The sequence below is a fragment of the Osmerus eperlanus genome, chromosome 2, assembly GCF_963692335.1.
Source record: "Osmerus eperlanus chromosome 2, fOsmEpe2.1, whole genome shotgun sequence".
NCBI lineage: Eukaryota > Metazoa > Chordata > Actinopteri > Osmeriformes > Osmeridae > Osmerus > Osmerus eperlanus.
In genome coordinates this window covers 24,648,585-24,666,091 of record NC_085019.1, presented here as the reverse complement: position 1 = coordinate 24,666,091, position 17,507 = coordinate 24,648,585, and the positions used below count along the sequence as shown (strand labels likewise).

The window sequence follows — 17,507 nt, the reverse complement described above, 5'->3', positions numbered from 1 at the left end:
GGTAGAGGAGGAGAGTACTGTCTCCAGTGTGTTCAGACTAGGAGAGTGCTGGCCCCAGTGTGTTCAGACTAGGAGAGTGCTGGCCCCAGTGTGTTCAGAGCAGGAGAGTGCTGGCCCCAGTGTGTTCAGAGCAGGAGAGTGCTGGCCCCAGTGTGTTCAGAGCAGGAGAGTGCTGGCCCCAGTGTGTTCAGAGCAGGAGAGTGCTGGCCCCAGTGTGTTCAGAGCAGGAGAGTGCTGGCCCCAGTGTGTTCAGAGCAGGAGAGTGCTGGCCCCAGTGTGTTCAGAGCAGGATAGTGCTGGCCCCAGTGTGTTCAGAGCAGGATAGTGCTGGCCCCAGTGTGTTCAGAGCAGGAGAGTGCTGGCCCCAGTGTGTTCAGAGCAGGAGAGTGCTGGCCCCAGTGTGTTCAGAGCAGGAGAGTGCTGGCCCCAGTGTGTTCAGAGCAGGAGAGTGCTGGCCCCAGTGTGTTCAGAGCAGGAGAGTGCTGGCCCCAGTGTGTTCAGAGCAGGAGAGTGCTGGCCCCAGTGTGTTCAGAGCAGGAGAGTGCTGGCCCCAGTGTGTTCAGAGCAGGAGAGTGCTGGCCCCAGTGTGTTCAGAGCAGGAGAGTGCTGGCCCCAGTGTGTTCAGAGCAGGAGAGTGCTGGCCCCAGTGTGTTCAGAGCAGGAGAGTGCTGGCCCCAGTGTGTTCAGAGCAGGAGAGTGCTGGCCCCAGTGTGTTCAGAGCAGGAGAGTGCTGGCCCCAGTGTGTTCAGAGCAGGAGAGTGCTGGCCCCAGTGTGTTCAGAGCAGGAGAGTGCTGGCCCCAGTGTGTTCAGAGCAGAACAAACTCGTCTCTGCTGCTGGTGCTATTCAGACGGGCGTGGTTTAGGACGGCCCTGCCCCCCTCTTCATCCTCCTCCTGGGCATGGCCCTCAGCGAAGGTAAACACTGGATATGTCTCTGTGAAGGAGGAGAGAACCTGGGGGAGAGAAGAAAAGGAGCGGGGGGCAGGGGGGAGAAGGAGAGAGAGAGGGGGAGAATATATTGCCTGTTGTAAGCAGTGGATTATTATGTTCCGTTAGAGGAGGACTCGTACGTACCGTGTTGACAGCTGAGCAGACAGCCTCTACATTCTCCGCTCCCCTGGCGTAGAAACCTACAGTACAGCTGGGGTCCATCCGACAGAAGGACATCTTCATCGGATGACTACAGCGGAACGACTGGGGAGGGGAGGAGATTGTGAGTCTTTGTGATTGGCTACGGGACAGATGGGTTGTTGCGGTTGGTGGAAAGGCTGGTGTACCTTCAGAGAGAAGCCAGGCTGGGTGGTGTCTACAGCAGGCTGGCAGTAGTGAGGGTCCAGATACAGGAGCTTATCACCTGGGGGGGGAGGAATGGATGGAGGGGCAGAATCATGAGGAGAGGAGAGGAGAGGAGAGGAGAAGAGAGGAGAAGAGAGGAGAAGAGCATACCTTGGTAGCCAACAAAGTACAGAGTGTCTGGGTTTGCCTCCCATGATTCCTATACAGCACTGTAACCCCAGCAGACCCTGAACACACACACAGAGGGAAGGAGCGAGTTGGTAAATGTGAGTGAGAGGTGTGTGTGTGTGAGATGTGTGTGTGTGGACCTTGACACTGCTGATGTAGGCAGGGTTGAGAGCATGGCCCCCCAGCCTCACAGGCACCAAGATGAGGACCCCCCTGCTGGCAGCAACAGGAACTTCACCCTGGGAGTCACCTGACACACACACCTCAACCAGGCTCAGCACATCACCCTTGTACACTACACACACACACAGCCAGATATGACAGTGTGTACTGGAAGATGGGTGATGTTGCCAGATAGTGAGTGTGGAGGTTCAGTAGACTCACCAGTGCAGTCCTGAGCTACGTACACCACTAGATGAGGAGCCACCTCTACTGATGCTGCCACAGCCTTACTGAGACACACACACCACACACACAGGAAGGACAGTAAGGATGGACTGGATATCTGCTTGGTGTCTATTCTATAGAAGTGGTGTGTGTATGTGTGTGTGGTGTGTGTTGTGTGTATGTGTGGTGTGTGTGTGGTGTGTATGTGTGGTGTGTGCGTGTATGTGTGGTGTTTGTGTGTATGTGTGGTGTGTGTGTGGTGTGGTCGTGTGTATGTGTGTGTGGTGTGTATGGTGTGTATGTGTGTGTATGTGTGTCTCACCGGAGAATGTGTCCTGCGAGGCCAGGTCCGTACCAGTCCCCTGCCCTCCGCCCCGCCGCCTGACCAGCCCTCACCAGCAAGTGGAGCCCCAGAGGAGCCCCAGGATGGTCCCCCAGCCAGGACACCACACGCTGGGCCAGGCCAGGACCTGGGCCGGGGCTGGGGCAGGGGCTCTCTCCAGGCTCAGACTGAGCACCCAGCAGATGTAGCATTAGCCCCTGTGCTAGCAGCATCTGAGCACTGCGCAGCATGCACCCCCAGCCGCTGTCGGAGGTGTGTGTGTGTGACAACCCCCTGAGAGGAGGGAACCCCCTCCTGAGAGGAGGGAACCCCCTCCTGAGAGGAGGGAACCCCCCCCTGAGAGGAGGGAACCCCCCCCTGAGAGGAGGGAACCCCCTCCTGAGAGGAGGGAACCCCCCCCTGAGAGGAGGGAACCCCCTCCTGAGAGGAGGGAACCCCCCCCTGAGAGGAGGGAACCCCCCCCTGAGAGGAGGGAACCCCCTCCTGAGAGGAGGGAACCCCCCCCTGAGAGGAGGGAACCCCCTCCTGAGAGGAGGGAACCCCCTCCTGTAGGTCAGCCACAGCTGGGAGGAGAAGGCCCTGTGGAAACGCTTCCTCTCAGCTGACACGTCACATTAACAGTTAGTTGCAGTTTACCAAGGTATTTGTCTATGTGTGTGTGTGTGTTCGTGTGTTTGTTCACCTCCAGTGCTCAGCAGGTAGGACTGTCCCAGCATGATGACAGGAGAGCTCTGGCTGAAGCGAGACATGGACCTGAACCACCAGCCTGGAGGAGAGAGCCACGATGAGACTGATCAGCACCTAGCACACACAGCAGCTAGCACACACAGCACCTACAACACACAGCAGCTAGCACACACAGCACCTAGAACACACAGCACCTAGCACACACAGCACCTAGCACACACAGCAGCTAGCACACACAGCACCTAGCACACACAGCAGCTAGCACACACAGCACCTAGAACACACAGCACCTAGCACACACAGCACCTAGCACACACAGCAGCTAGCACACACAGCACCTAGCACACACAGCAGCTAGCACACACAGCACCTAGAACACACAGCACCTAGCACACACAGCAGCTAGAACACACAGCACCTAGCACACACAGCAGCTAGCACACACAGCAGCTAGAACACACAGCACCTAGCACACACAGCACCTAGAACACACAGCACCTAGCACACACAGCACCTAGAACACACAGCACCTAGCACACACAGAACCTAGCACACACTGTAGCTTGCACAAAGACTGATCAGTAGCTGGCACACAGACTGATCAGCAGCTAGCACACAGAGTAGCTAGCACACAGACTGACCAGCACCTAGCACACACAGTAGCTAGCACACACTGACCAGCACCTAGCACACACAGTAGCTAACACACACAGTAGCTAGCACACACTGACCAGCACCTAGCACACACAGTAGCTAGCACACACTGACCAGCACCTAGCACACACAGTAGCTAACACACACAGTAGCTAGCACACACTGACCAGCACCTAGCACACACAGTAGCTAGCATACACAGTAGCTAGCACACACTGACCAGCACCTAGCACACACAGTAGCTTGCACACAGACTGATCAGCAGCTAGCACACACAATAGCTAGCACACAGACTGACCAGCACCTAGCACACACAGTAGCTAGCACATAGACTGACCAGTAGCTAGCACACACAGTAGCTAGCACACACTGACCAGCACCTAGCACACACAGTAGCTAGCACACAGACAGACTGACCATTAGACATACTGACCGTACTTGACGTTGTTCAAGGTGGAGAACAGCCTGGTTCTAAGTCTACCTCTCTCCTCCTGCTGCTCCTCCTGCTCCTCATGGCTGCTGCTCCCTGAGGAGCAGGGGGGGGCTGGGGGCCCAGGGAGGAAGAGGACAGGTGGAACCAGTCCTCTTCCTCCTCGTCCTCCTCTGGGCAGGGGTCCTGGCTGGCGGAGGAGCGGGGGTGTCCATCACTGCTGGGGGGGCACCAACAAGGAACACAGATCCCTCCCAATCTCCATAGCAACCTGAGAGCGCGGAGTGATTAGTTGATTACCACACCGAGTAGGACCTCAGGTGAATCATTCACCTCCTTACGCAGAGCACCTGAGATGACGAGTCAGCAATGTCCGGTGAGGGGTCGCTGTTCTAATCGCTTACCATACTGTTCAGCATGTTCAAGCTCTAACGTGCCCTTACCCAACACTAACCCAACCCTTACTCTTACATTGGTAAGCCATTAGAACAGCGACCCCTGGTCACCGTTTTCGATCAGTCACCGATTTCCGTACAACACCGGTATTTGAAGCACAGACATGGCTGTAGTAGCCTCTGTCACAGAGTTAAACTACAATATTACTGAGAGCAAGATCGCTTGTGTTTGGTAGTCAACTAGGTAAATCAGTAAGACACGTGCCAGTCAGCAGGTTTGTCAGGAAAAGTTACTTCTCTGAATTTTTCATTCATTACGTACAGTTCACGAGCAATGGAAGCTAGCCTAACTTAAAACCCGTGTAGGCTGCAACCGAAATATGCCCCTAATTAAGGTGTTTATCAGTCACTACTACTAGTATCATCGTCGGACTATTTTTGTTATCTGTGGTTTCAATTGGTACTGTAGCTACAGTACGGGCATGGTTCGTATCAAGTTTCTAAAAGCTAACTAGCCATTATGTCGCCAAGTCAATCTTACCTTCAGCCACGCTGCAGACGTGACTCACATATGACAGATATCCAACCAGACTGTCTGAACCATAGATATATATAAATAAATATATATCTATGGTCTGAACGGTCTGTGTACTAACGCAGCTTGAGAACTGTCAACGCTCACCATAGTGATGAAAGATCTGCCTCGCACTTCCTTGGCAACCAGTAACTCATTTATGATTGGCCAAAAAAAGGGCTTAATCGTTCCGTCTCTCCCCCTAGGCCCAGCTGATTGGTTTGTTATGTTTACTTTGAACATTAAAAAACACCTTGTTTGTGCGTCGATAGAGTTAGTATTGTGGTGTTCATCTGAGTTAACTTTTGTGGTTTTCCACAAAGCCACATTTACCACTAAAAACGTTGGTTTTGGGTTTCAATAAAGACGTACACTTTGGTCAAAAATTTGCTAGCTAATCCTCAAAAGCACAGACAAGCAGAAGATACATGGTCGAGAGAAGCAGTGGATTCTTTCTAACTTTAATATCACGTATGTTTTTTGTCTTTTTTGCATTAGTTTCACAGCAGAATCTAGGAGTACATGACGGGAGAATATTTTGAGAAAGTAGTGCTATAAAAATTCCAACTTTGCACACAGACGAAGGTAAACGCATATTGCAGCTTTCGAGTCTTTTGAATGACAGAAGTTACACCGCACGAGACAAACACACACATCGAGAAGAGCCTCTCGTCAAAATTTACAATTCAGAGATGAAGAAAAGCACAAACGAACTATTTCAGAACACACAAAACTTACAATACAATAAATAAAAACAACTTGTAATAAATATATATACGGCATGTATATAAAAAATACAAAAATCAATAAATAGGTTTGACACAAAATAAAGTGCAATTTCCTCTCAACATGGCGCTAACACAAAACTTCTAATGTGGTCGATACCCTTTACACAGCATTCAGGATGAACTGGAAAACAAAGAACACAATAGTCTTCATTTTTTGATTCTAAATCTATCACTAACTAAACTAAGGGGGGTTCAAAACATACAAAGTGATCAGTTCAGGGTGACCTCCACAACAGTGATCAGTTCAGGGTGACCTCAGTGGCCTCTCCTTTTCTCCAGTCCTTATCTCTCTGTGGTAACAGTGGAAGCCAGAATATTGATCATTCATCATCAGACCAAGAGTGTCTTTCTGTGACCACCAGAGGGCAGTCTGAACTGAAGAAGGTTCCACCCAGTGTACAGGAGTGTGTACCTATGACCAGGTGTACAGGTGTGTGTACCTATGACCAGGTGTACAGGAGTGTGTACCTATGACCAGGTGTACAGGTGTGTGTACCTATGACCAGGTGTACAGGAGTGTGTACCTATGACCAGGTGTACAGGTGTGTGTACCTATGACCAGGTGTACAGTGGTGTGTGTACCTATGACCAGGTGTACAGGTGTGTGTACCTATGACCAGGTGTACAGGTGTGTGTACCTATGACCAGGTGTACAGTGGTGTGTGTACCTATGGCTGCCAGGTATCCAGTCCTGCCCCAGAGATCACCTGACTGTCCAGGACCCAGACACACAGATGGTTTTGCATAAGGGTTATAACACAGTGCTGTAAACAATAACCTCTGTAAAGTCTACACCAACCTGTCCTCTCAAGCTCTACACTAACACACACACATGCACTAACATGAACACACACACATACACACTAACACAAACACACACACATACACAAACATGTACACACTAACGCTAGCACACACAGCGTGGGATCTTCTCAGCCAGGAAAGACCAGGCATTCAGTCCGACTGCTGGTTGGATTTATTGCAGACCCTCCTCCCCCGTCCACCGTGGTCTTGATGGAGAGGGTGGAGACGTCTCGGTGGAGAGGGTGGAGATGTCTCGGTGGAGAGGGTAGAGAGGGTGGAGACGTCTCGGTGGAGAGGGTAGAGAGGGTGGAGACGTCTCGGTGGAGAGGGTGGAGACGTCTCGGTGGAGAGGGTGGAGACGTCTCGGTGGAGAGGGTAGAGAGGGTGGAGACGTCTCGGTGGAGAGGGTAGAGAGGGTGGAGACGTCTCGGTGGAGAGGGTAGAGAGGGTGGAGACGTCTCGGTGGAGAGGGTAGAGAGGGTGGAGACGTCTCGGTGGAGAGGGTAGAGAGGGTGGAGACGTCTCGGTGGATATGGTAGAGAGGGTGGAGACGTCTCGGTGGAGAGGGTAGAGAGGGTGGAGATGTCTCGGTGGATAGGGTAGAGAGGGTGGAGACGTCTCGGTGGAGAGGGTAGAGAGGGTGGAGACGTCTCGGTGGAGAGGGTAGAGAGGGTGGAGACGTCTCGGTGGATAGGGTAGAGAGGGTGGAGACGTCTCGGTGGAGAGGGTAGAGAGGGTGGAGACGTCTCGGTGGAGAGGGTAGAGAGGGTGGATATGTCTCGGTGGAGAGGGTAGAGAGGGTGGAGACGTCTCGGTGGAGAGGGTAGAGAGGGTGGAGACGTCTCGGTGGAGAGGGTAGAGAGGGTGGAGACGTCTCGGTGGAGAGGGTAGAGAGGGTGGAGACGTCTCGGTGGAGAGGGTAGAGAGGGTGGAGACGTCTCGGTGGAGAGGGTGGATAGGGTGGAGACGTCTCGGTGGAGAGGGTAGAGAGGGTGGAGACGTCTCGGTGGAGAGGGTAGAGAGGGTGGAGACGTCTCGGTGGAGAGGGTAGAGAGGGTGGAGACGTCTCGGTGGAGAGGGTAGAGAGGGTGATGTCTCGGTGGATAGGGTAGAGAGGGTGGAGACGTCTCGGTGGATAGGGTAGAGAGGGTGGAGACGTCTCGGTGGAGAGGGTAGAGAGGGTGGAGATGTCTCGGTGGAGAGGGTAGAGAGGGTGGAGACGTCTCGGTGGAGAGGGTAGAGAGGGTGGAGACGTCTCGGTGGAGAGGGTAGAGAGGGTGGAGACGTCTCGGTGGATAGGGTAGAGAGGGTGGAGACGTCTCGGTGGAGAGGGTAGAGACGTCTCGGTGGAGAGGGTAGAGAGGGTGGAGACGTCTCGGTGGATAGGGTAGAGAGGGTGGAGACGTCTCGGTGGAGAGGGTAGAGAGGGTGGAGATGTCTCGGTGGAGAGGGTAGAGAGGGTGGAGACGTCTCGGTGGAGAGGGTAGAGAGGGTGGAGACGTCTCGGTGGAGAGGGTGGATAGGATGGAGACATCTCGGTGGAGAGGGTAGAGAGGGTGGAGACGTCTCGGTGGATAGGGTAGAGAGGGTGGAGACGTCTCGGTGGAGAGGGTAGAGACGTCTCGGTGGAGAGGGTAGAGAGGGTGGAGACGTCTCGGTGGAGAGGGTAGAGAGGGTGGAGACGTCTCGGTGGAGAGGGTAGAGAGGGTGGAGACGTCTCGGTGGAGAGGGTAGAGAGGGTGATGTCTCGGTGGATAGGGTAGAGAGGGTGGAGACGTCTCGGTGGATAGGGTAGAGAGGGTGGAGACGTCTCGGTGGAGAGGGTAGAGAGGGTGGAGATGTCTCGGTGGAGAGGGTAGAGAGGGTGGAGACGTCTCGGTGGAGAGGGTAGAGAGGGTGGAGACGTCTCGGTGGAGAGGGTAGAGAGGGTGGAGACGTCTCGGTGGAGAGGGTAGAGAGGGTGGAGACGTCTCGGTGGATAGGGTAGAGAGGGTGGAGACGTCTCGGTGGAGAGGGTAGAGAGGGTGGAGATGTCTCGGTGGATAGGGTAGAGAGGGTGGAGACGTCTCGGTGGAGAGGGTAGAGAGGGTGGAGATGTCTCGGTGGAGAGGGTAGAGAGGGTGGAGACGTCTCGGTGGATAGGGTAGAGAGGGTGGAGACGTCTCGGTGGAGAGGGTAGAGAGGGTGGATATGTCTCGGTGGAGAGGGTAGAGAGGGTGGAGACGTCTCGGTGGAGAGGGTAGAGAGGGTGGAGACGTCTCGGTGGAGAGGGTAGAGAGGGTGGAGACGTCTCGGTGGAGAGGGTAGAGAGGGTGGAGACGTCTCGGTGGAGAGGGTAGAGAGGGTGGAGACGTCTCGGTGGAGAGGGTGGATAGGGTGGAGACGTCTCGGTGGAGAGGGTAGAGAGGGTGGAGACGTCTCGGTGGAGAGGGTAGAGAGGGTGATGTCTCGGTGGATAGGGTAGAGAGGGTGGAGACGTCTCGGTGGATAGGGTAGAGAGGGTGGAGACGTCTCGGTGGAGAGGGTAGAGAGGGTGGAGATGTCTCGGTGGAGAGGGTAGAGAGGGTGGAGACGTCTCGGTGGATAGGGTAGAGAGGGTGGAGACGTCTCGGTGGAGAGGGTAGAGAGGGTGGAGATGTCTCGGTGGAGAGGGTAGAGAGGGTGGAGACGTCTCGGTGGAGAGGGTAGAGAGGGTGGAGACGTCTCGGTGGAGAGGGTAGAGAGGGTGGAGACGTCTCGGTGGATAGGGTGGATAGGATGGAGACATCTCGGTGGAGAGGGTAGAGAGGGTGGAGACGTCTCGGTGGATAGGGTAGAGAGGGTGGAGACGTCTCGGTGGAGAGGGTAGAGACGTCTCGGTGGAGAGGGTAGAGAGGGTGGAGACGTCTCGGTGGAGAGGGTAGAGAGGGTGGAGACGTCTCGGTGGAGAGGGTAGAGAGGGTGGAGACGTCTCGGTGGAGAGGGTAGAGAGGGTGGAGACGTCTCGGTGGAGAGGGTAGAGAGGGTGATGTCTCGGTGGATAGGGTAGAGAGGGTGGAGACGTCTCGGTGGATAGGGTAGAGAGGGTGGAGACGTCTCGGTGGAGAGGGTAGAGAGGGTGGAGATGTCTCGGTGGAGAGGGTAGAGAGGGTGGAGACGTCTCGGTGGAGAGGGTAGAGAGGGTGGAGACGTCTCGGTGGAGAGGGTGGATAGGATGGAGACATCTCGGTGGAGAGGGTAGAGAGGGTGGAGACGTCTCGGTGGATAGGGTAGAGAGGGTGGAGACGTCTCGGTGGAGAGGGTAGAGACGTCTCGGTGGAGAGGGTAGAGAGGGTGGAGACGTCTCGGTGGAGAGGGTAGAGAGGGTGGAGACGTCTCGGTGGAGAGGGTAGAGAGGGTGGAGACGTCTCGGTGGTGAGGGTAGAGAGGGTGGAGACGTCTCGGTGGAGAGGGTAGAGAGGGTGATGTCTCGGTGGATAGGGTAGAGAGGGTGGAGACGTCTCGGTGGATAGGGTAGAGAGGGTGGAGACGTCTCGGTGGAGAGGGTAGAGAGGGTGGAGATGTCTCGGTGGAGAGGGTAGAGAGGGTGGAGACGTCTCGGTGGAGAGGGTAGAGAGGGTGGAGACGTCTCGGTGGAGAGGGTGGATAGGATGGAGACATCTCGGTGGAGAGGGTAGAGAGGGTGGAGACGTCTCGGTGGATAGGGTAGAGAGGGTGGAGACGTCTCGGTGGAGAGGGTAGAGACGTCTCGGTGGAGAGGGTAGAGAGGGTGGAGACGTCTCGGTGGAGAGGGTAGAGAGGGTGGAGACGTCTCGGTGGAGAGGGTAGAGAGGGTGGAGACGTCTCGGTGGAGAGGGTAGAGAGGGTGGAGACGTCTCGGTGGAGAGGGTAGAGAGGGTGAGGACGTCTCGGTGGAGAGGGTAGAGAGGGTGGAGACGTCTCGGTGGAGAGGGTGGATAGGATGGAGACATCTCGGTGGATAGACGGGGGGACCCGGGGAACGGGGGCTTGCATAGTGTCCATCAGTCCATCCTGCACCATCAGACAGCTTGTGTTTGTAGCAGGACAGGCCTCGACGACATGATTCACCACTGACACACCCATGCTCTTTTCAGCCAGGCCAAGCATATAGTTTATAGGAGCTGATCCCATGTTCAAACCACTATTTACTTTTTTCAGGTGCAGGTGGTAGGATGAGGAAGCCCGGTGTTGTTAATGCCCATATATGGAGTAACCAGGAAGTGGTCGTGCTGCCCGATGACAACCAGGAAGTGGTCGTGCTGCACGATGACATAACTAGGAAGGGGTCGTGCTGCCCGATGACATAACCAGGAAGTGTGGAGTGTCCACATGGAAATGCTGCAGCTAGCTGACGCTCAGCTCCATAATCACAGTGTTTACTACTTCTAAGATCCTGAAGAACTATTATTATTTTTTTCTTTTAAATATTCTCTATTTTCTCCCCTGTACAGTGTAGGACATGCATTAAGACATGAGCTTGTTACTCTATGAGCATGATGAGGGGACACACACAGTAGAACAGATGAAGCACTTTTCCCATCTCTATCTGTCAGAGTCATTTGGTGTCTGTTTCAGAGTGTTTTCTTCTCTTTACGGCGACAGTCTACACAGAACTGGAACCTGATATGGTCACATGACAATGGAACCTCAAAGGCATAGTCCCGGGCATTCCGAGAGTTCCGGGGGGTCTTCAGTGGTTCTTGCTGGAACCTCCTCGTGCGCTGCTCTTCTCAGACGGAGCCAGGCCCTGGGCCGGCCCACGGCCACCACCTCCAGAACAAGCCTCAGCCTTTCCTGCTGAGCTCCCCTGCCTCTCCTCACCGCTCCTGGGAAAGTCCTTGGCCCTGGGGCCCTCCAGGGAGACCATCTTCATAGGCCCCAGCACAGTCCTGGCCACGCTGGACAGCTGGGTGACGAAGGAGGCCTTGTCGCCGGCAGAGACAGGACGGGACCTACTGGAGAGGGAGGAGGAGAGCGAGGAGGGCGGGATGAAGGGGGAGGAAGGGGTGATGGAGGAGGAGGGTGTAAGGGATTGGGAGGAGGGGGGGATGGAGGGGGGGATGAATGGGGAGGAGGAGGAGGGGATGGAGGGGGAGGAGCAGGAAGGGGAGGAGGGAGACATGGGGTTCTCCTCCAGAACCTCCAGCAGGGTTCTCCCCTCCCTGGCTCCCCGGTAACTGCTGCTAGGGGCCAAAACCTTGTCTGCTCTGGGCCTTCCTGGGGCTTGGCCTCTAGTTGGGGCTGGGGCTGTGGTTGTGGCCCTATGAGGGGTTGGGGCTGGGGCTGTGGTTGGGGCCCTATGAGGGGTTGGGGCTGGGGCTGTGGTTGGGGCCCTAGGTGGAGCTGGACCATGGGGTGGGACTGGAGGAGCATATCCTGTCCCCTCCCTGCCTCCGCCCTGGATTCTACCTGGCTGGTTGGAAACGACTGGGGCTGGGTTAGAAAGGGTTGGGGCAGAGAGGGCTGGGGTATAGAGGACTGGGGCAGAGAGGGCTGGGTTAGAAAGGGTTGGGGCAGAGAGGGCTGGGGTATAGAGGACTGGGGCAGAGAGGGCTGGGTTAGAAAGGGCTGGGGCAGAGAGGGCTGGGGCAGAGAGGGCTGGGGCAGAAAGGGCTGGGGCAGAGAGTGCTGGGGTAGAGAGGGCTGGGGGGGAGCTGGGCAGGGCCCCAGGTGGGGGCTGGTGGGGTGGGGGGGTCAGGGACTCGTGCCTCCCTAGCCTCCTGCCTGGCTTAAGGCCTGGCTCCTCCCCCACACTGGGGGGGAGGGGGGGGGTGGAGGGGGATGGCGGGGAAGGGGGCCCGGGGATGTTCTCCCCCTCCATCTCCAGCAGACTCTGCAAGCTGTGCTCACAGTGGAAGGACTCTCGACGGTACTCCCCGTGGCTCACCTCCAGGCTGTGTTTCCTCAGAGTCACCCCCCCGCCCACCAGGGGGGAGGAGGAGGAGGGGGAGGAAGTGGGAGGGAGGAGGGGCGGGCCCACCTTCTCTGTGGACTGCACGCGCTGCAGGAGGGGCGAGCGCGGGGGCTCGGCGCTCTTGGGGCGCGGGCGGGTGACGGGCGGCGAGGAGTGAAGCTTGGTGGGGAAGGTCTGGGTGGTGTTGGAGCTCCCGGGGGTGTGGCCGGAGAGGGATGGGGGTGAGGAGATGGTGGGGGAGGGCGTGTGGGCCAGGGGGGAGAGGGGGATGTTGCCGGCAGACTTGCAGCGGGCCGAGCGGTACTGGCGGTGGAGCTTGGGAGAGAGTCCGTGCAGGGAGCTGGGACGCATGTGCTGGGAGGCGGGGGAGTTGGGTGTGCTGGAGGCAGGGGAGGAGCTCTGGGACGAAGACCCTGGGGAAGGAGCACACCTGTTATCACTTTTTTTACATTTAGTCATTTAGCAGACGCTCTTATCCAGAGCGACTTACAGTAAGTACAGGGACATTCCCCCGAGGCAAGTAGGGTGAAGTGCCTTGCCCAAGGACACAACATCATTTGGCACGGTCGGGAATCGAACTGGCCACCCTTAGATTACTAGCCTGATTCCCTAACCACTCAGCCACCTGACTCCCTTTACCTGTACCTGTTATCACCTGTTATCACTCCACACCTGTACCTGTTATCACCTGTTATCACTCCACACCTGTACCTGTTATCACTCCACACCTGTACCTGTTATCACCTGTTATCTCTCCTCACCTGTACCTGTTATCACCTGTTATCACTCCACAACTTTATCTATTATCACCTGTTATCACTCCACACTTTTATCTATTATCACCTGTTATCACTTCACACCTTTATCTATTATCACCTGTTATCACTCCACACATGTACCTGTGCAAACAGCACCTGTTACGTAATATCTTTAGTGTGGCTACCTACCCAGGTAGGTAGGACACTAGTTGCTAGTTAGTGTGCTAGTGAGTGTGCTAGGTAGTGTGCTAGGTAGTGTGCTAGGTAGTGTGCTAGTGAGTGTGCTAGGTAGTGTGCTAGTGAGTGTGCTAGGTAGTGTGCTAGTGAGTGTGCTAGGTAGTGTGCTAGGTAGTGTGCTAGGTAGTGTGCTAGGTAGTGTGCTAGTGAGTGTGCTAGGTAGTGTGCTAGGTAGTGTGCTAGGTAGTGTGCTAGTGAGTGTGCTAGGTAGTGTGCTAGGTAGTGTGCTAGGTAGTGTGCTAGTGAGTGTGCTAGGTAGTGTGCTAGGTAGTGTGCTAGGTAGTGTGCTAGTGAGTGTGCTAGGTAGTGTGCTAGTGAGTGAGCTAGGTAGTGTGCTAGTGAGTGAGCTAGGTAGTGTGCTAGTGAGTGAGCTAGGTAGTGTGCTAGTGAGTGTGCTAGTGAGTGTGCTAGGTAGTGTGCTAGGTAGTGTGCTAGGTAGTGTGCTAGTGAGTGTGCTAGGTAGTGAGCTAGAGAGTGAGCTAGGTAGTGTGCTAGGTAGTGTGCTAGTGAGTGAGCTAGGTAGTGTGCTAGTGAGTGTGCTAGGTAATGTGCTAGGTAGTGTGCTAGTGAGTGTGCTAGGTAGTGTGCTAGGTAGTGTGCTAGTGAGTGTGCTAGGTAGTGTGCTAGTGAGTGTGCTAGGTAGTGTGCTAGGTAGTGTGCTAGTGAGTGAGCTAGTGAGTGTGCTAGGTAGTGTGCTAGTGAGTGTGCTAGGTAGTGTGCTAGGTAGTGTGCTAGTGAGTGAGCTAGGTAGTGTGCTAGTGAGTGTGCTAGGTAATGTGCTAGGTAGTGAGCTAGGTAGTGTGCTAGGTAGTGTGCTAGGTAGTGTGCTAGTGAGTGTGCTAGGTAATGTGCTAGGTAGTGTGCTAGTGAGTGTGCTAGGTAGTGTGCTAGGTAGTGTGCTAGGTAGTGTGCTAGGTAGTGTGCTAGTGAGTGTGCTAGGTAGTGTGCTAGTGAGTGTGCTAGGTAGTGTGCTAGGTAGTGTGCTAGTGAGTGTGCTAGGTAGTGTGCTAGTGAGTGTGCTAGGTAGTGTGCTAGTGAGTGTGCTAGTGAGTGTGCTAGTGAGTGTGCTAGGTAGTGTGCTAGGTAGTGTGCTAGTGAGTGTGCTAGGTAGTGTGCTAGTGAGTGTGCTAGGTAGTGTGCTAGGTAGTGTGCTAGTGAGTGAGCTAGTGAGTGTGCTAGGTAGTGTGCTAGTGAGTGTGCTAGGTAGTGTGCTAGTGAGTGTGCTAGGTAGTGTGCTAGGTAGTGTGCTAGTGAGTGAGCTAGTGAGTGTGCTAGGTAGTGTGCTAGTGAGTGAGCTAGGTAGTGTGCTAGTGAGTGTGCTAGGTAATGTGCTAGGTAGTGTGCTAGTGAGTGTGCTAGGTAGTGTGCTAGGTAGTGTGCTAGTGAGTGTGCTAGTGAGTGTGCTAGGTAGTGTGCTAGGTAGTGTGCTAGGTAGTGTGCTAGTGAGTGTGCTAGTGAGTGTGCTAGGTAGTGTGCTAGTGAGTGTGCTAGGTAGTGTGCTAGGTAGTGTGCTAGTGAGTGTGCTAGGTAGTGTGCTAGGTAGTGTGCTAGTGAGTGTGCTAGGTAGTGTGCTAGGTAGTGTGCTAGTGAGTGAGCTAGGTAGTGTGCTAGTGAGTGTGCTAGGTAATGTGCTAGGTAGTGAGCTAGGTAGTGTGCTAGGTAGTGTGCTAGTGAGTGTGCTAGGTAGTGTGCTAGGTAGTGTGCTAGTGAGTGTGCTAGGTAGTGTGCTAGGTAGTGTGCTAGTGAGTGTGCTAGGTAGTGTGCTAGGTAGTGTGCTAGTGAGTGTGCTAGGTAGTGTGCTAGTGAGTGTGCTAGGTAGTGTGCTAGGTAGTGTGCTAGTGAGTGTGCTAGGTAGTGTGCTAGGTAGTGTGCTAGTGAGTGTGCTAGGTAGTGTGCTAGTGAGTGTGCTAGGTAGTGTGCTAGTGAGTGTGCTAGGTAGTGTGCTAGTGAGTGTGCTAGGTAGTGTGCTAGTGAGTGTGCTAGGTAGTGTGCTAGTGAGTGTGCTAGGTAGTGTGCTAGGTAGTGTGCTAGGTAGTGTGCTAGTGAGTGTGCTAGGTAGTGTGCTAGTGAGTGTGCTAGGTAGTGTGCTAGGTAGTGTGCTAGTGAGTGTGCTAGGTAGTGTGCTAGGTAGTGTGCTAGTGAGTGTGCTAGGTAGTGTGCTAGGTAGTGTGCTAGTGAGTGTGCTAGGTAGTGTGCTAGTGAGTGTGCTAGGTAGTGTGCTAGGTAGTGTGCTAGGTAGTGTGCTAGTGAGTGTGCTAGGTAGTGTGCTAGTGAGTGTGCTAGGTAGTGTGCTAGGTAGTGTGCTAGTGAGTGTGCTAGGTAGTGTGCTAGTGAGTGTGCTAGGTAGTGTGCTAGTGAGTGTGCTAGTGAGTGAGCTAGTGAGTGAGCTAGTGAGTTTGGCTACCTACCCTGGTAGGGGGGGTCGGGGCTGGAGCGGCAGCTCTGGGTGGGCGAGCGTGCGGAGGAGAGGGAGGAGGAGGCGCTGTGCGTGGGAGAGCCGGGGAGACTGTCCCCAGACGACAGTGAGCGGTTCAGGGAAGACAGGCTCTGGCTAGTGTGCAGCAAGTTGGACTGCTTGGTGATCTTCCTGAACAGAGAGCTACGCTTCTTACTGCAGCAGATAAGGAAGGAGGGGGAGAAAGAGGTGGAAGAGGGGGAGAAGGAGGGAGGGAGGCAAGAACGTGAGTGAAAGATAGTTATGTACACGAAAGCAAGGATAGAGAAAATCTATGCTAAACAAGTATAAAGCATTTAGGTGATTAGCTGTGTAGCTAGCAATTAGTATAGGCGCTTAGCTGTGCTTAGCTAGCTCAAGTAATATAACAGGTTAGCTGTGTAGCTAGCTGCAGTAGCTAGCAGGACCAGGCTTACCTCTCTTGGCCCTCCTTGGCTGCAGCCCTCCGGTTGCGGCGCGCCATCTTGGACTTGTAGCTGGACTTCCGAGCAGGACCCACCTTGATGGACGTGTTCTCGAAGGGTGTGGTCGTCACGGTAACCTTGTTTCCACTCTGCAGAGATACCATGGAAACACACTCATGGTCACGCTCAGTAACACACCAAGGCTTGTTTCTCCCCATCTCCCTCTTTCATGTCTCCTCTTGTCTCCTCTGTCTTTTCCTAAATCCTCCTCCCCTCTCTTCTCTTCTCCTCTCCCTCTTCCCCTCTCCTCTTCCCCTCTCCTCTCTCTCCTCCCTCTCTCCTCTTCTCCTCTCCCTTCTCTCCCCTCCTCTCCCCTCCCTCCCCTCCCTCCCCTCCTCTCCCCTCCTCTCCTCTCCTTTCCTTTCCTTTCCTTTCCTTTCCCCTCCCCTCCTCACCTTCAGTATGAGCTCCACCACCTCTGTGTGGACCAGGCCATGGACCGACTCTCCGTTCACATGAGTGATGAGGTCACCAGCACACAGATCCGCCTCCTGGGCGGGGCCACTGTCTTCCACATGCTGTGATTGGAGAAAGAAAGACGTCAATAAAACAGATATCAAATCAAACAGAATCAAAACAGTTCAACCAGTCATCTTCAGATGTTAACACCAGAGATTTCCTCTAAACCGTGAAACAGCTACATAACTAGCAACAAAATATACAGTGGCACCATAACTTGCACCAAAATCTGACTCACCCAGATGTAATCTACTCCTGACATTAGGTTTGTTCAACATGGGCTGCGGCTGCATGAAATGACAGACGAGGCCGTTTGCAGTCGAGGAGGAGTTAAAAACCGCTCCATAAAGTAGAGTCCTGCACGGTTTCGATTTTTGGAGCCATAACCGAACCACGCAGGCAACATCAATTCCGAGACCAAACCGACACACGATATAAGGACAGATTTCCCCCCGAAAACCGAACCACCCGCATTTAATTGTTCTGAGAGCCGAATCCTTTACCCGTTAAAAAAATGAATAGATTTATTTAATTGGTTTAGACTCCAAACGTTGGGTAATATTCCTCTGATGTCCCTTAAGGATTTATTAATTGTGTGGCCCTATTTTAACCTTTAAGTAACTGCAAACTAAAAAGCTTTTGTAGATTTATTTTTCACAACATAATGCGTAAATTGACAACTGACATCACTAA

At 54.3% G+C, this 17,507-nt stretch overlaps 2 protein-coding genes across 2 annotated transcripts in view; both read right to left on the bottom strand.

The window, feature by feature from the left end:
* Positions 1 to 338: 338 nt before the first annotated feature.
* Positions 339 to 4,177, bottom strand: LOC134038743 (cysteine protease ATG4D-like; the record flags this gene model as incomplete). The annotated part of the gene is given in 11 exon segments (XM_062484294.1): positions 339 to 954; positions 1,076 to 1,195; positions 1,279 to 1,355; positions 1,448 to 1,470; positions 1,472 to 1,524; positions 1,606 to 1,760; positions 1,850 to 1,917; positions 2,175 to 2,457; positions 2,710 to 2,796; positions 2,878 to 2,961; positions 3,970 to 4,177. Coding segments are annotated over 11 exon segments (1,305 nt in total), but the record flags the coding sequence as incomplete, so codon positions are not given.
* Positions 4,178 to 10,700: 6,523 nt separating this feature from the next.
* Positions 10,701 to 17,507, bottom strand: part of LOC134038735 (microtubule-associated serine/threonine-protein kinase 1-like) — a 17,133-nt gene continuing 10,326 nt past the window's right edge. Inside the window, exons 10-13 of the mRNA XM_062484283.1 lie at positions 16,751 to 16,873; positions 16,308 to 16,444; positions 15,845 to 16,047; positions 10,701 to 12,854 (exon numbers count right to left, since the gene is read on the bottom strand). Coding sequence (XP_062340267.1) covers positions 11,218 to 12,854; positions 15,845 to 16,047; positions 16,308 to 16,444; positions 16,751 to 16,873 — 2,100 coding nt within the window. The 3' untranslated portion in view covers positions 10,701 to 11,217. The remainder of the gene's footprint in view (positions 12,855 to 15,844; positions 16,048 to 16,307; positions 16,445 to 16,750; positions 16,874 to 17,507) is intronic.